Source organism: Mustela nigripes, chromosome 12 (genome assembly GCF_022355385.1).
Source record: "Mustela nigripes isolate SB6536 chromosome 12, MUSNIG.SB6536, whole genome shotgun sequence".
In the NCBI taxonomy this organism is placed as follows: Eukaryota; Metazoa; Chordata; class Mammalia; order Carnivora; family Mustelidae; genus Mustela; species Mustela nigripes.
The window spans coordinates 73,550,955-73,565,863 of NC_081568.1; the positions used below are offsets into that span (position 1 = coordinate 73,550,955).

The 14,909-nt window shown below is 37.1% G+C and overlaps 1 protein-coding gene across 2 annotated transcripts in view; it reads left to right on the forward strand.

The window, feature by feature from the left end:
* SMAD5 (SMAD family member 5) overlaps window positions 1-14,909 on the forward strand; it is a 53,297-nt gene that overhangs the window by 15,874 nt on the left and 22,514 nt on the right. For both annotated transcript variants that reach the window (XM_059417621.1, XM_059417622.1), the window contains exons 2-3: window positions 5,379-5,950; window positions 11,251-11,502. In XM_059417621.1, the coding sequence (XP_059273604.1) occupies window positions 5,548-5,950; window positions 11,251-11,502 (655 nt within the window). In that variant the 5' untranslated portion in view covers window positions 5,379-5,547. The remainder of the gene's footprint in view (window positions 1-5,378; window positions 5,951-11,250; window positions 11,503-14,909) is intronic.

Here is a 14,909-nt window from a genome sequence, read left to right on the forward strand (position 1 = left end):
TCTTACCCTTCCCCCATTCCATGCCTCTCCCCAAAGGTAACTGCAATGATGAATTTAGTATGTAGCCTTCTAGTCCTTGTTCTGTGTGTACACACAGAAGTAATTTTTCCTTTTTTTTTTTTTTCAGTTAATACATAATATGGTTAGTATTTGATGATGATGATGACGATGATAGTAAGATTAGTAGTTTAAATTTATTAAGCACCTTCTAGTGGTTAACTACAATATGTTATCTGGTCTTCAAGCTTTTCTCCTCTTGTTCTCATTTTTTTTTTTTTTTTTTAAACTCTGCCTTGTGTATGATATTCTGCAATACCATTTTATCTAATTCTAAGCTCCTCCATTTAATGATACTTCATTGGTAACTTTTTTCTCTTCCCTACCAGTGAGTGTTCTCTAATATGCAGGTGTTAACATGCCGCTCTTTTCTTTCTGTTGAAAACCTGTTTTTTATTACTGTTTTCAGATGTTTGTAAATGCAAAATCTTAAATCTCTTTCTCATCTTTTCCTTGCCAAACCTGTATGTCTACTCATGACCCTTTTCCAGTAGAGTTAACCATTTTCTCTACTGACTAAACTACTTTCTGAGTGTCCTTAATTCTGCTAATGGAGTTCTCATTATCTTAGTCACCTGAGTTAAAATTTGAAGTTTTCGTTAATTTCAAGGTACAGTTGATAGAAAAATCAATGACCGTTCATTAAATATTCCTTTAATATGTGGTATGATGCATGGAATAGTGCCAGGTGCTGAAGACTTCCTCCTGGAAGGATTTTGTATTCCATCTGGAAAGTTAAGATCTGTTCTTATCACTGTCCTATTAATTTTATGATATTCAATAGCCTCTTTAGAATTGGGTGGTAAAGGAATTTTTCACCAAAGGGGGTGGCCCTAGGCTCATAATTAAGGATGACTGAGATTTCTCTTGGAAAACCCAGATGGACAAAAGTATAAGATTTGGGCTGGTTTATAAAGTGGTGGGTATGTTAGGTTGGTACTAGATCCAGCCTTTTTATTTTTTTATTTTTATTTTTTTAAAGAGAGGGAGTGAGGAGGGTCAGGGAGTGGGAGAGAAAGAGAAAATGTTAAACCGGCTCCATGCCTAGCATGGAGCCCAACACGGGGCTTGATTGCATAATCCTGAGATGAGGACTTGAGCCAAAAATAAGAGTTGGATGCTTAACCCACCCAGGTGCCCCAGATCCAGCCATTTTTTTGAGTCTTGATTCTTCCTTTGAAAACTCATGATCATAATTCATGTTTGAAGGGCAGTTTTTAGTGCATCTGTTGTGTTTGTGTTTATACATATGTGCCACATATTTTATTGTTTTTTAAAAAGATTTTATTTATTTTAGAGAGGATGTGCATGTGTGCAATGTTGGTGGGGCAGAGGGAGAGAGGATCTTAAGTAGGCTCCATGCTCAGTGTGGAGCCCGACATGGGTCTCCATCCCATGACCCTGAGATCATGACCTGAGCTGTGAAAGCAGGTGACCCTACATATTTTATTACTTGAACATTTCAGTCATTTAGGAACCATCATCCCATTTTACAGAAGAATTAGTAGAATTAGAAAGAGTGATACCTGGTCATGGTCTTAATATCTTGTCTGGGACAGAATCTGATAATTTTCTGTTTTTTATTACACTACTTTATAAAAATTTAAAAATTGTGAATATTTTGAGTTATGAAATATTTTAACAGAGAAGAAGAGAGAATGTAACATCTCATGATTTGCTAAACTGTTTTTTAATCTGGTTTTAAAACAGCTGAAGCTTTTCCATTCTTTGTCCTTTTTTCCTTTTAGCAGTGGCAACCAGTACTTGTTGTCCTGAGACTGCTGTGTATCATTTTTATCCATGCTTTTTTCTCTTACCATATCTTTCTATATCCATAAATACCGTGTTTTAACCTTCACACAGTTGCTCTGGTAAAGAAATGTATATTTTTCCAAGTTGCTTTTCTTCAGCTCACTCACTCACTGCTTGCTCATTCATTTAATAAATAGGCACTATTCTCAGTCTAGGAGAATTTGATGATGGATAAGGAAGATGAAGCTACCTGCCTACTAACATTTCAGTGAGGATGACATATAATAAGTAAACAAAATTAATATGTTGATTAGGTTAGGATAAATACCATGAAAAGTGAGCAGGGTCAGGAAGTAGAGAATGATGTGGGAGTGTAATATATGCTATTTTAGAAAAAGTGGCCAGGGAAGTCCTTTTTCAAGAAGTGACATTTGAACAGCTGAATTAATTGAAAGAGTAAGCATGTTAAATAAGATCAGGGAGAATTCCAGGGAAGGAAACATCAAGAGCAAAGGCCTTAAGGTAGAAATAACGTTGTAGCACTTGAGAAATGGAAAGGAATGGTAAAGTGCAAAGTTAGGTAGGAGAATGTACAACATGACTTTGGAGGAAAGGCTAAAGGCCAGATCATGTAGGCCCTATAAAGTGATGTTAAGGAGTTTGGATACCAAGTGTAATGGCAAGCCACTGAATAATCTTTGAGCAGAGAAATGATGTAGTTTGACATACTTATAAGATTACTTTTATCCTACAGTTCTGTGTAGTAGAAAAGAATGTGGAAGCACTTTCTATATTGGAATGGGAAGATCTTGAACATATATTGTTCATATGTTTCTCTGTACCTGTTTCTTTTTAGACTACCACTATGTAAAAAAAGATTTTCTGTATATATTTGTATTTGTTTGTATTTGTGTTAAATTTCTCTGTAAGGGCATGAAAGTCAGATACAAAAGGATTACCTGTAAGAAGGGAAATTGATTGATGATGGGGAGAAAAATGAGAAGGAAACTGAGCACTCTATACTTTTTTGTATGTCCAGAAAATTTTAAAAAATCATACAGAAGTGTATACACATCTTAAGTATCTCACTAGCTGGATTCTCACAAACTGAGCTCTCCCATATAATCACCCATAGGAGAACCAGAACTTCACCAGGATGGCCGAAATTCAGATTTTCTTCTAGTTAATACCCTTCCTTTCAAAGGGAAACCACCTGCTTGACCTCTAATAAAGCATGCATTAGTTATACCTCCTCATTGTACTGGCACTTGTAACTCTGTTTTCTTCACAACAATTTGTTTTAGATCATTTACTATTTTTATTTTAGTATTATGCAAGTAATGTGTTAATAGATTCCCTTTGTGTAAAGCTTTAAACGATACAGAAATACATAAAACGAATCACAAGGACCCCTTTCTCTTGCCTTTCCCCCATTCCCCATTACTCCATTACCCAAAGGTAACTGCAATGATGAATTTAGTATGTAGCCTTCTAGTCCTTGTTCTGTGTGTACACACAGAAGTAACTTTTCCTTTTTTTTTTCAGTTAATACATAATATGTTTAGTATTTGATGATGATGATGATGATAGTAAGATTAGTAGTTCAGATTTATTAAGCACCTTCTAGTGGTTAACTACAGTATGTTATCTGGTCTTCAAGCTTTTCTCCTCTTGTCCCTTTCATCAACTTAATCTCTACATTGTTAATATATTCTCTCCCCACACGTGTGCACTACCCCGTCTGGTCTCCATTATGTTCCGGTGTTACTGGGTAAGATCTCATTTAGCCAGACCTATCTATTGTCTACTTTAGGAAATGCTCTATTCATGTTTGCCTACAGATTTTTTGTTGTTGTTGTTTGTGTCCTTATGCCTTTGAAGTTTCTCTTGTCTTAGACAAGCTCTGTTACCTTTACTCTTGCTCTGTTACCTTTACTCTTGCTCTGTTACCTTTACTCTCTGGTCCAGATGGCTTTTATCCTGTATTCTTGATGTAGCTACAGCTGAGCTCAGCTCTTTTAGCACATAACACTTCACAGTCTGTGACTTGTTACTGACACTTTTCGTCTTTCCTTCTATTTCTTTAGTTTAATATGGTCAGTTTTGCCTCCCTGGCAAAAATTACCCCATGTAGGGTTGGGAAGTCCATCCACACAGGAGGAGTATTTACTTTACCTTTGTGCACCTTTGCACCCATTGTTCTAGGTTCTGATCATGGTTCATGACAGTCCGGATAGCCAGTGCTGGTTGATCATCTTGGCACTTACTACATCTCAGTAAGTGTATGTTGAATGAATGAATCAGTTGGCTCTTAAGATGAAACATAATTTGGTGTGTCTTTTTTTTTTTTTTTCTTTTTTAAGCACCATCATGGCAGTTCACAGTTTATGGCACATAGCAAGCAATTAGATATTATTTGTTGAATTCAACTCAGTTTTATTTTAATTTATGTTTGCCTGGGTTTTAACTGAACACATGTATTCTTTTCTGGGAAGATGGGTCCCAATCCAGAATGGTCTTGATGCCAGAGTTTGGTAGATATTGTCAAAGACAGAGCTGCAGCATTATTTCCAATTTTAGGCACAAGAAAAGGAGCCTCTTGGCTTCCAATTTGTTACTGACATCCTTTTTCCAAACATTACTCCTGCTGTTTCACTAGCTACTCATTGTCTGTAGTTGGCTGTATAGTGACCACAGGGAATTGTACCCATTCTTATCAGTGCAGTGCTGTTGCACATCACTTCCTCTTGTCATCATCTCCAAGAGCTTCGTAAAGGTACAGCGGGGCAGTCTGCCTAGAGCAGGTTCTTTAACTTAGCATGCCTAAAATATCACAGAAGGCAATAGGAATCACATAATTGTAAACTGTCCTCTTCTGGGTTAAACTTTGAATTTATTCTCTTTATATCTCTTCAGCATTTTTAGTTTTAAAAATAGATACTTCACATTTTTCTGAACAGTTATGTGTGTTACGATTTATCTGAGGATTTGTTATCTCTTATGACAAAACTAATTTTAGAATTTGATAAAATTTCCATTTAATAATGTGACTTAAATAGGACTATAGCTTTTGCCCAAACCTTATATAAGTCTATGAAACACTTTACGAACAATAATGACCTTAGGAAAGAGATTTCTCTGAAGACTTGTAGACATTAGGACATAATGTGTTCAAAATTGACATGGCATGACATGGGTTTCAGTGAAGGGAAGTACTTTAGAATCAGACCTTAGAAGGGTATTTGGGGGCTTATTGGCCTGAGGAAAGGAACTGAAAGTCTAGAGTTTACTTGTTTGGAAAATATATAGGAGAGAAGGTAGAGCAATCTGTTTTGCTTTTGGTTATTATCTGGCTTGCCAGTGAGTTATTTGTTAATGTTGTGAAGAAAGGAAATGAGTGGTCACAGGACTTAAGGGAAAATTTCTCTTTCTAGACTTGGGTTTTTTGTAATAATGCTTTTCTGCTCATATTTAAAAATAACATACTTTCTAATTATATTGATTTAGGTATATGTTAATTACATGCATTTAAGTTAGGGGTCTTATCCTTTTCCCTCTTTCTCTTTCAGGACTTGAACCAATGAAAGAATCTTACGGCACTTATGAAGATAAATGTCACTCCTCCCTTTTTAATTGGAACTTCTGCTTAGAACCTTTATGTGATTTTTCATCTGTGAGCTCTTCTTTGAGTAGCCACTGACTTTGAGTTGCAGGAAGGTCTCCGAAGATTTATATCAAATGACGTCAATGGCCAGCTTGTTTTCCTTTACTAGTCCAGCAGTAAAGCGATTGTTGGGCTGGAAGCAAGGTGATGAAGAGGAGAAATGGGCAGAAAAGGCAGTTGATGCTTTGGTGAAAAAGCTAAAAAAGAAAAAGGGTGCCATGGAAGAACTGGAGAAAGCCTTGAGCACTCCAGGACAGCCAAGCAAATGTGTCACTATTCCCAGATCTTTAGATGGACGCCTGCAGGTTTCCCACAGAAAAGGCTTACCCCATGTTATATATTGTCGTGTTTGGCGCTGGCCCGATTTGCAGAGTCATCATGAGCTAAAGCCATTGGATATTTGTGAGTTTCCTTTTGGATCTAAGCAGAAAGAAGTTTGTATCAACCCATACCACTATAAGAGAGTGGAGAGTCCAGGTAGGTTTTACCTTGAGAACATTTACGAAAACTTGTCTCTTTCCAATTTATAGTTCAATGGATTTAGTAATTAAAAGGCCATATTAGCCTTGTGTTTCCTTCCTAAAGATTTTAATCTTGGAAGAAATGGTGGATTTTGAATTTAGCTTTTTGTGTATGGATAAAATAGCTCCCAAGTAGTTAATTCTAATTCATGTTCACTGTAAGCAGTCGGTCATATATACAGGAATCAATTGGAGTCAGTTATTTGCATGCCCTGCCTTTCCTGTGGATGACATGTATCTCTCTTTTTTTTTTTTTTTTAAGATTTTATTTATTTATCTGACAGAGATCACAAGTAAGGAGAGAGGCAGGCAGAGAGAGAAAGGGGGAAGCAGGCTCCCTGCTAAGCAGAGAGCCCGATGAAGGGCTCGATCCCAGGACCCTGAGATCATGACCTGAGCTGTAGGCAGAGGCTTAACCCACTGAGCCATCAGGCACCCCAACATGTCTCTGTTATATCTAAAACCCAAGTTCGTATGTGTACTACATCCCATTCCTTCTTGTCTACTCAAGAACTTTGTTCATATAGTTATCACCCCTCTCCTCAGGATTACATTTTCCCTCTCTGTTACACTATTTCATGACATGCACATAAGCATGTCATGCTACTGCCCATCATAGACAGAAGTTAAAAAAGAATTTTGGTCCCAACTTCATTCACATCCCCTACCCCTAGTCTCCTGTACTGTTTCTTTGAGTCCTTTTATAGGAGTCTCCTTTTTTTTTAAATCTCTACGTTACTTTCTTCCATTCTTTCTGGACACTCCCTCTGCTTAGTCTGTCTTCCTTACCATTTGACTTGTCAAGATCACTGGTGACTGCCTTCCGGTTGGAGGGGTCTTTCTCAGACCTCATCTCACTTGCCTTTTCAGCATCATTTGAGAAGTGCCTCAACAGAGGCACTTGCTTTCCTTCTCTCCCACCCATAACTTTTTCTTTATTGGCTTCTGAAACATGACACTCTTTTAGTTCTACTTCACTGGCTCTTTTTGCTTAGTCGCATTATTGGCTTATTTTCCTATTTTCACATGACTCAGTCCTTAGACCTTTTCTACATCCATATTTTTCCTCTGTGGGCTCTCGTGGTCACGTGTCATAAAATCATAAGCTCATTCTCACGTTTTGAACTCCAGAGTGAACTTCTCCTTTGAGTTTTAGACTTCTGTATTCAGTTGTCCACTTGATATCTCCACTTGAATGTCTCTAAACATGTCAGATTTAATATGTCTAAATAGGACTTTTGATTTTTTTCCCCCACCGAGTCCTTTTTACCTCTAGTTTTCCCAGTGGAAGTAAATGGTACCAGCATTCATGTAATTGCTACCTAGAAGTCATTTTTTTTTTCTCTTCTCTGAAGTCTTCATTTAAGTTATGAACAAATGCTATTTGCTGTATCTTCAGAATATATCTTAATAATGTCCCCTTTTATACCATCTCTCAACACCACTACTCTAGGACAGACCATCATCATTTTCTACCTTAAGCAGTGTCCTAGTTGTCTCTGCCTCTATTCTTTCCCCCAACCTGTTCTGTTTTTTGCACAGCAGCCAAAGTGATCTTTAAAAAATAGCAAATCATGGGGCACCTGGGTGGCTCAGTCTGTTGTGTGCAACTTTTGATTTCGGCTCAGGTCATGAGCTCTCAGAGTCGTGAAACTGAGCCCCGTGTTGGGCTCCATGCTCAATGGGGAGTCTGCTTGAGATTCCCTCTATATGTATCTTAAGTCAGTTTTTTAAAAAAAATACCAAATCACATCTGTGCATGTTTAAAACAGTTAAGACTTTTATCACATGTAGAACAGATTTCTACAAGACCCTATGTAACCTCTCTTCAAACTTCCTCTGTTCCATGGACTTGGCCTATTCCTGCATCTAGACTTTTTTTCCCTTCTCTATTTCTCCTACTTAACTCTCAGAAAACATGATCTTTTCATGATACATTTTCTCCCTCCATTCATCCTTACTCATGTACCACCATCACTACTTGATGCTGTGTTAGGTATTTATTTTATTTACCAACTGATATAAGCAGGAATTTTCTCTGTCTCATTCTCTACTGCATCACCAGTGCCTAGAATGGTCGTAGTATCTGGCACTTAGTAGGTGGTACACAGTAAATATATTTTTTAATGAATGAATTATATAAGCTGAGATACTAGTTGGGTGCATTAATTATCTTTTGCTGCATAACAGATTAAGTGGCTTAATACACATTTATTACCTCACAGTTTCTGTAGGACAGGAGTCCAGACATGGTTTACATTGAGTCCTTTGCTAGGCTCTATTTAAGGTTATTGGATCTCAATGTACGGCTCAGCTAGGGAAAGATCTGCTTCCCAGCTCACGTGATTGTTGATGGGGTTCAGTTCCTTGTGGGCTGTTGGACTCTTCTTGCTGGTTGTTGACTAGAGGCTGCCTTCATTTGTTTGCCACCTTTTTCATAGGTAGCTTGCATTCATGGCAGCTTACTTCTTCAAAAACAGTGGGAAGAGAGAGGGTTTTCTATCGTGTTATATTGTGTCACACATAACATCCTATCCCCTTTGCCATGTTCTATTGCTGAGCAGCAATTCAGAGATAATACCTTGAAAGGGAGAGGATTTTACAAGAGTGAATACCTGCCGAGAGCCGGGACTTATGATGGCCATCTTAGAGTCTGTCTTCCATGCTGGATTTCACATGGAGATAATAAAAGTCTGGTATGGAAATAACACTGGATATGGAGATTAGCTAAAAGAATGGCAGTGATAGTGCTGTTAGTGTTAGGGTTAAAGACCCACGTATGAAATTTTAGTATATCATGGTTAAAAAAGAAGATTCTGAAAACTCCCAGAGAGAAAAGATGGGACATATAGAAAGGACTGGAAGTGAGAATGTTGGGTTTCTTAGAGCAGTTCTGGATTCCAGCAGATAGTGAAGCAGTGCCCCTAAAATTCAGAGAGAAAAAGTTGTTTATTCTGGAATCTGCAGACAAACAAAAGACAGGACATTTTCATATATGCAAGGACTAAAAATTAATCTTCTTTTTACCTTTCTAAAAAATTCTTAATTATTTGAGAGAGAGAGCGAGAGAATGAGCAGGGGGAGAGGCAGATGGAGAGGGAGAAGCAGACTCTCCATTGAGCAGAGAGCCGATGGGGTGCATCCCAGGACCTCGGGATCATGACCAGAGCCAAAGGCAGATGCTTAACGATCTGAGCCACCCAGGTGCCCCCTTCCTTTTACCTTTCTTAGGAAACTAATAGAGCATGAGGTCCAGGAAATGGGTTCCAACAAACGAGAAGGGAAGTCGAAGGACTTGAGATCTCCAGCAGACTTACGGATTTAGCAGTCTAGATTGTAGAAGGATGAAGAGTCCAGGGGAAAAATGAGTTAATAGATTACATATTTGTGGCATCTGGAAAATAGTATTGATAGGAATTTAACATATCTGCTGGACTTCTGGAAATATTAGTGGTGTGTAATTAAGATTAAGCAAATGAAGTAACAAGTCAATAATCAGCTTTACTTAAAGCACTGTTCAAGAACAAATATAATCATAGTACATACTTGGCTCAGGAATGAATAATATTTGTACAGATAATAAACACCAAGTGTTGATTTAACCAGCATTTTTAATGTAACTTTATTGAGGGGAATGGGAGTGGGGTAGAATAATGTAAGAAAGCTACTTCATTTGCCACAACAGCAAACCAGCAGATGATGTTTTGGCAAATTAACAATAGCAATATAAGCACATTGTTTAGCAGTGCACAAAATAAATGTTAGAAGAGGTAGCTAAGACTTTAAATTTGTTGTCTCTGGAAGCTGTATGGAAGGAGACTTAGAAATTGCTGTGTTTGTTATCTCTTGTAGCATCTGCCTTTTTAAAGTATGTATTTTGGAGGAAAATAGTCTTTAAAAAGTGATGTGTACAGATAATAGACAAGAGAGAAGTCCATGATTTTAGCTCTGTCTTGAAAAAAAAAAAAGTAGAAGAATCCTTACTGGGTTGAATTCCTCTTTAGTTATTTCACTTAGTCTTTCAGCTTGCTGGCCAGCTAAACATAGAAATTCTTATTGTCTAATGCCCTACTCTCCAGTGGCAGCTGTCCCATCATTCTGTAAAGGGAACAGCATTTGGTAATACACAGTAGATGAAAAAATCGTAATTAGATGTTAACCACATAATTACAACACTGATTCAGTACAAAGAAAAGAGACGAAAAACAGTATGAATACTGAGTTATAGAACCTCTCATTCCTCAGGTACATCCCTACTTCAGGAAGGGAAGTATGATCTAGTTAACTTAAAGACAGATTGATTTTGTTACTGCTGAATGACGTCAGAGTCGAAGTGAGATTTTTGGAAGTAAAATTACTTTGACAGATATGGGAAAGTTGTATAAGAGATGAGCTCATACCATAGAGTTTAAAGAAATCATGTTTGTTTAGATTTCCTACAGGGTGGGTAGTCAGACATTTCTTTGTGATTGGTCATTTGGGTCTTCAGAGATAGTGTTTGAATAAAGTTAAGCTTTTAAAAAATAGGTTTCTTAAAGTATTTAGGCTTTGTTGGCTATGTTTTCATTATGATCATGTGTAGAAAACTGATTTTGAATGGAAGGCTTCTACTTAGGAAATGTTACTATTTTCACCAGGGAAGGCTTGACTGAAGAACATAAAATGTGAAATCTCTCCAACTAAGAAAGTTGAGATATTCAAAATTGGAAACACTGAGGCTTTCAGGGCATCATAATAGCTGACCTCAACATCACACTCTAATCTCAACTCCTCATTCAATGCTTAGGCCAACTGTTAATATGCTTTCTCATTCCCCCTTCTGGAGCTCCCCATTTCCTTCTCTGCTGTCCTGCACCTGGCACCCCCTGTTCTTCAGGGTCCAATCAGATGTAATCTTTTCCAGAACGTTTTGATTATTGCTAGATGGAAGTGCTCAACTCTATTGAACTCTCATTACATTAAATTCTTTGTGTTAGGATTGTTTTAAAATATGCCTTCTCTCCTATAACAGGAGTGGTATCTTTCCTGGATTTTCCGTTTTCCAGAGCTCTTTATGCAGGCCTAAATCCTTAGAGTGCTTTTGGTTTAGTTATTATGCAAATACACATTCAAGGTTCTACAAAGCAGCCATTCCTGAAAGTAAATTGTTTTAATAGGTTTACAATTCTACCGAATCCTTTCTATCTATCCTTTAATATGTTTGGGATATTTGCTTTAGTCTTTGCTGACAGATGACTTTTGATTTTTGTCTTTCAGTCTTACCTCCAGTATTAGTGCCTCGTCATAATGAATTCAATCCACAACACAGCCTTTTGGTTCAGTTTAGAAACCTGAGCCACAACGAGCCGCACATGCCACAAAATGCAACGTTTCCAGATTCTTTCCACCAGCCCAACAACACTCCTTTCCCCTTATCTCCAAATAGCCCTTATCCCCCTTCCCCTGCTAGCAGTACATATCCCAATTCCCCAGCAAGTTCTGGACCAGGAAGTCCATTTCAGCTCCCAGGTAAGAATTTATTTTATTGATTAAAACGATGGCCCTTGAGAATCAGTGGTTGTCTTATACTGCTGGCCCTCTGGTAAATTGTTACATGCTAAGAGATGGCTATTTTTGACTCTGTGTTCTTTGGTAATTATGTGATTTCAGAAGAGTTTTGGATTTTATTTTGCTGTGTACCATATGTTTTTTAAAAAGGAAGTGGCCATATTTTTCACAGTAATAGAAAAAACAATCTTAAAATTTATATACAGCCATAAAAGACTCAAGAATAGCCAATTCAGTCTTAGGAAAGAAGAATCAAGCTGGAGGCATCACATTGCCTGATTTCAAACTATATTACAAAGCTATAGTAATTTTTCAAAGAAATTTTTAAAAAATTGAAGTATAATTAACTTACTGTTTCAAAGGTACTATGATTAAAACAGTGTCGGATTAGCATTAAAACAGACCTGTAGGTCAGTGGAGCAGAAGAGAGAGCCCAGAAATAAACCCACACTTAGATGGACAGTTAATTTATGACAAGGGAGCTAAGAATCTGCAGTGGGGAAAGTAGAGTCTTCAGTAAATGATGCTGGGAAAATTGGACAGCCACATGCAAAAGAATGAAGCTGGACTACTATCTGACACTATACACAAAATTAAGTCAGAAGAGATTAAAGACTTGAACAAAAGACCTAAAATCATAAAACTCCTAGAACAAAACAGGGAGGCAGCTCCTTGACATTGGTCTTGGTGCTGATTTTTTGAATTGACCTCAGAAGCAAAAGAAGCAAAAAATAAACAAATGGGACTACATGAAACAAAAAAATTTCTGTACTGCAAAGGAAACCATTAATAAAATGAAAAGGCAACCTACTGAATGGGAGAAAATACTTGAAAATCATATATCTGATGAGGGGATAATATGGGAAAGACATAACTCCTACAGCTCACTAGCACAAAAACAAACATTCCAACTGAAAAACAGGCAGAGGACCTGAATAGGCCTTCTTCCCAAGAAGACATACACATGATCAACAGGTACAGGAAAAGGTGCTATGCATCACGAATCATCAGGGAAGTACAAATTGAAACCACAGTGAGTATGTATCTGTCACCTTATACCTATTAGAGAAGCTATTATTAGAGGTAACAAGCCTTGGCAAGGATGTGGAGAAGAAGAAAACCTCATGAAGTTGGTGGGAATGCAGATTGGTATAGCCACTGTGAAAAACCGTATGGAATCTCCCAAACTGCCGGTTGCTGGCGGGGAGGGGGTTGGCGGAATGGGGTAACTGGGTGATGGACATTAAGGAAGGCATCATGCTGTAACAAGCACTGGATATTATATAGGACTGATGAATCACTGACATCTTCCTCTGGAACCAATAATATATGTTGATTAATTGAATTTAAATTAAAAAGAAAACAGTATGGCATTTCCTCAGAAAATTAAAAATAGAAATGCCATGTAATCCAGTAATTCCATTTTTCGTTATTTATCTGAAGGAAACAAAAACGCTGACTTGAAAACATATGCAGTCCCAGGTTCATTGCAGCATGATTATAATAGGACACAGAAGCAACCTAAGTGTCCATTGATGGATGAATGGATAAAGAAAATTGTGGTATATTCAGCCATAAAGAAGAATGAAATCTTGTCATTAGTGACAACATGGCTGGACCTTGAGGGTATTAAGCTAATAAAGTAAGTCAGGAAAAGACAAATACCATATAATTTTTCTTATATGTCGAATCTAAAAAAAAAAAAACAAAAACAAGAAACCCTGATCATAGATATTGAGAACAGGTGGGTAGTTGTCAGAGGAAAGAGGTAGGAGAAATGGATGAACTGCCTTTTTTTTTTTTTTTTTTTTTTTTAAAATAAATTGAACATTGTAAAAAAAGCAAACAGAGTTTTGGAGAGATGATCCTTTAAGAACAATAAAAAATTCACATTCTCCTTTAATCCTGTCTTCTTTCTCTCACTGCTTGATTTTTCTTGATAGCCTATATTACAACCCAACAGATTGTCTGTATTTATATTCTGTCATTTCCTCCTCTCCCTTTCTTGACTATAAACTCCATGAAAAAGGGAATTTTAGCCTTTTTTTTTTTTTTTTTTTAATTGCTACATCCCCAGTCCCTATATCAGAGCCTGGTATACAGCAGGCCTTCAATAATATTTGTGAAATGAATGGGTAAACTTACAGAAATATATATATATTTATAACTAGCTATGCAGACTGGCTACCCCTGCAACCTGAGAGTGAAGCCAAATGGTGCTAACTTGAAAGGCTTCATAGGGAGTCTATATACGTGGAAGCAGTGTTCTAACAGGTTATCAAAAACCTGAAGACAGAAAAAGACTATGTGTTTGATGACTATGATGTGGAGCAGGTATTCTGGAAAACTGAAAGTGTATTTTAAGTATCATTGGATCATTTATTGGCCCAAATACCCAAATTATGTATTTCCAGGCATTAAAAATTAAAGTTCTACCCCCCCCCAAAAGAAGTAATCTTGTTTGACTTAAATATTTTCATGTAATTTGTAATATGAAGTACCATTTATTGAGTGCCTTTTGTATAACTGGTACTGTGATGAAGATACTGCCATTAAATTTAACCTTCAGAGCAACCATGTGAGATAGTAGTTGGATTATACAGGTGAAGAAAGAAACTGATATTCCCTTCAGGAGTTTAAGTACCTTGCCTGAGCTTTGCGGCCTAGGTTTCTCTGCTCTCAAGTCTGTGCTTTTGGCTTTTTTTTTTTTTTTTTTTTTTGGTAAACATATAGTGTATTACTCGCTTCAGGAGTACAGGTCTGTGAATTAAACTGTGTGCTTTTTTAACTTTACTGGTTGTCATATGATTATAGACTTTGGAAAGTTAAAAAGACACCCCAGTTATCTTTAATTAGGTAACTGATAAACTGGTTTGCCTGGGGAAACTTCATAAGTAGATTTTATAAAGTGCCCAGATTTTGTTAATGGCCCGTCATATATGGATGCATCATTATGTCACTTTGTCAAAAAATATTTGAATGCCTACTGTCGCAGGTGGAGTCATAGGTAAGTATGTTGTTTCTGGTTTCTTTGTTGCATTGGTTGATGTGTTTCTAAATTTTTTTTAAGAAGAATTAAGTATCAACGGTTGGGTTTTTGCACCAGAACTAATTTTCATACTTTGCCCTAGATTCAGTTTGATTACAGTTCTGTGTCAAAATATATTTTGTACAAACCTTGGAGTGAAAGAAATAGAGCTGTAGCTTCTACAGAGATTTTTAACTACGAGGGCTGGAATTCAGATTATCTAGTTCACATTCAGATGTCCTGAGAATTACCTAATCATTTAGTAAGGCATGACAGCCATTTCAGGATATTGAAAAGAATTAACTGTCTATCTGCTGTTCATGTTGGTAGTCCGATCATA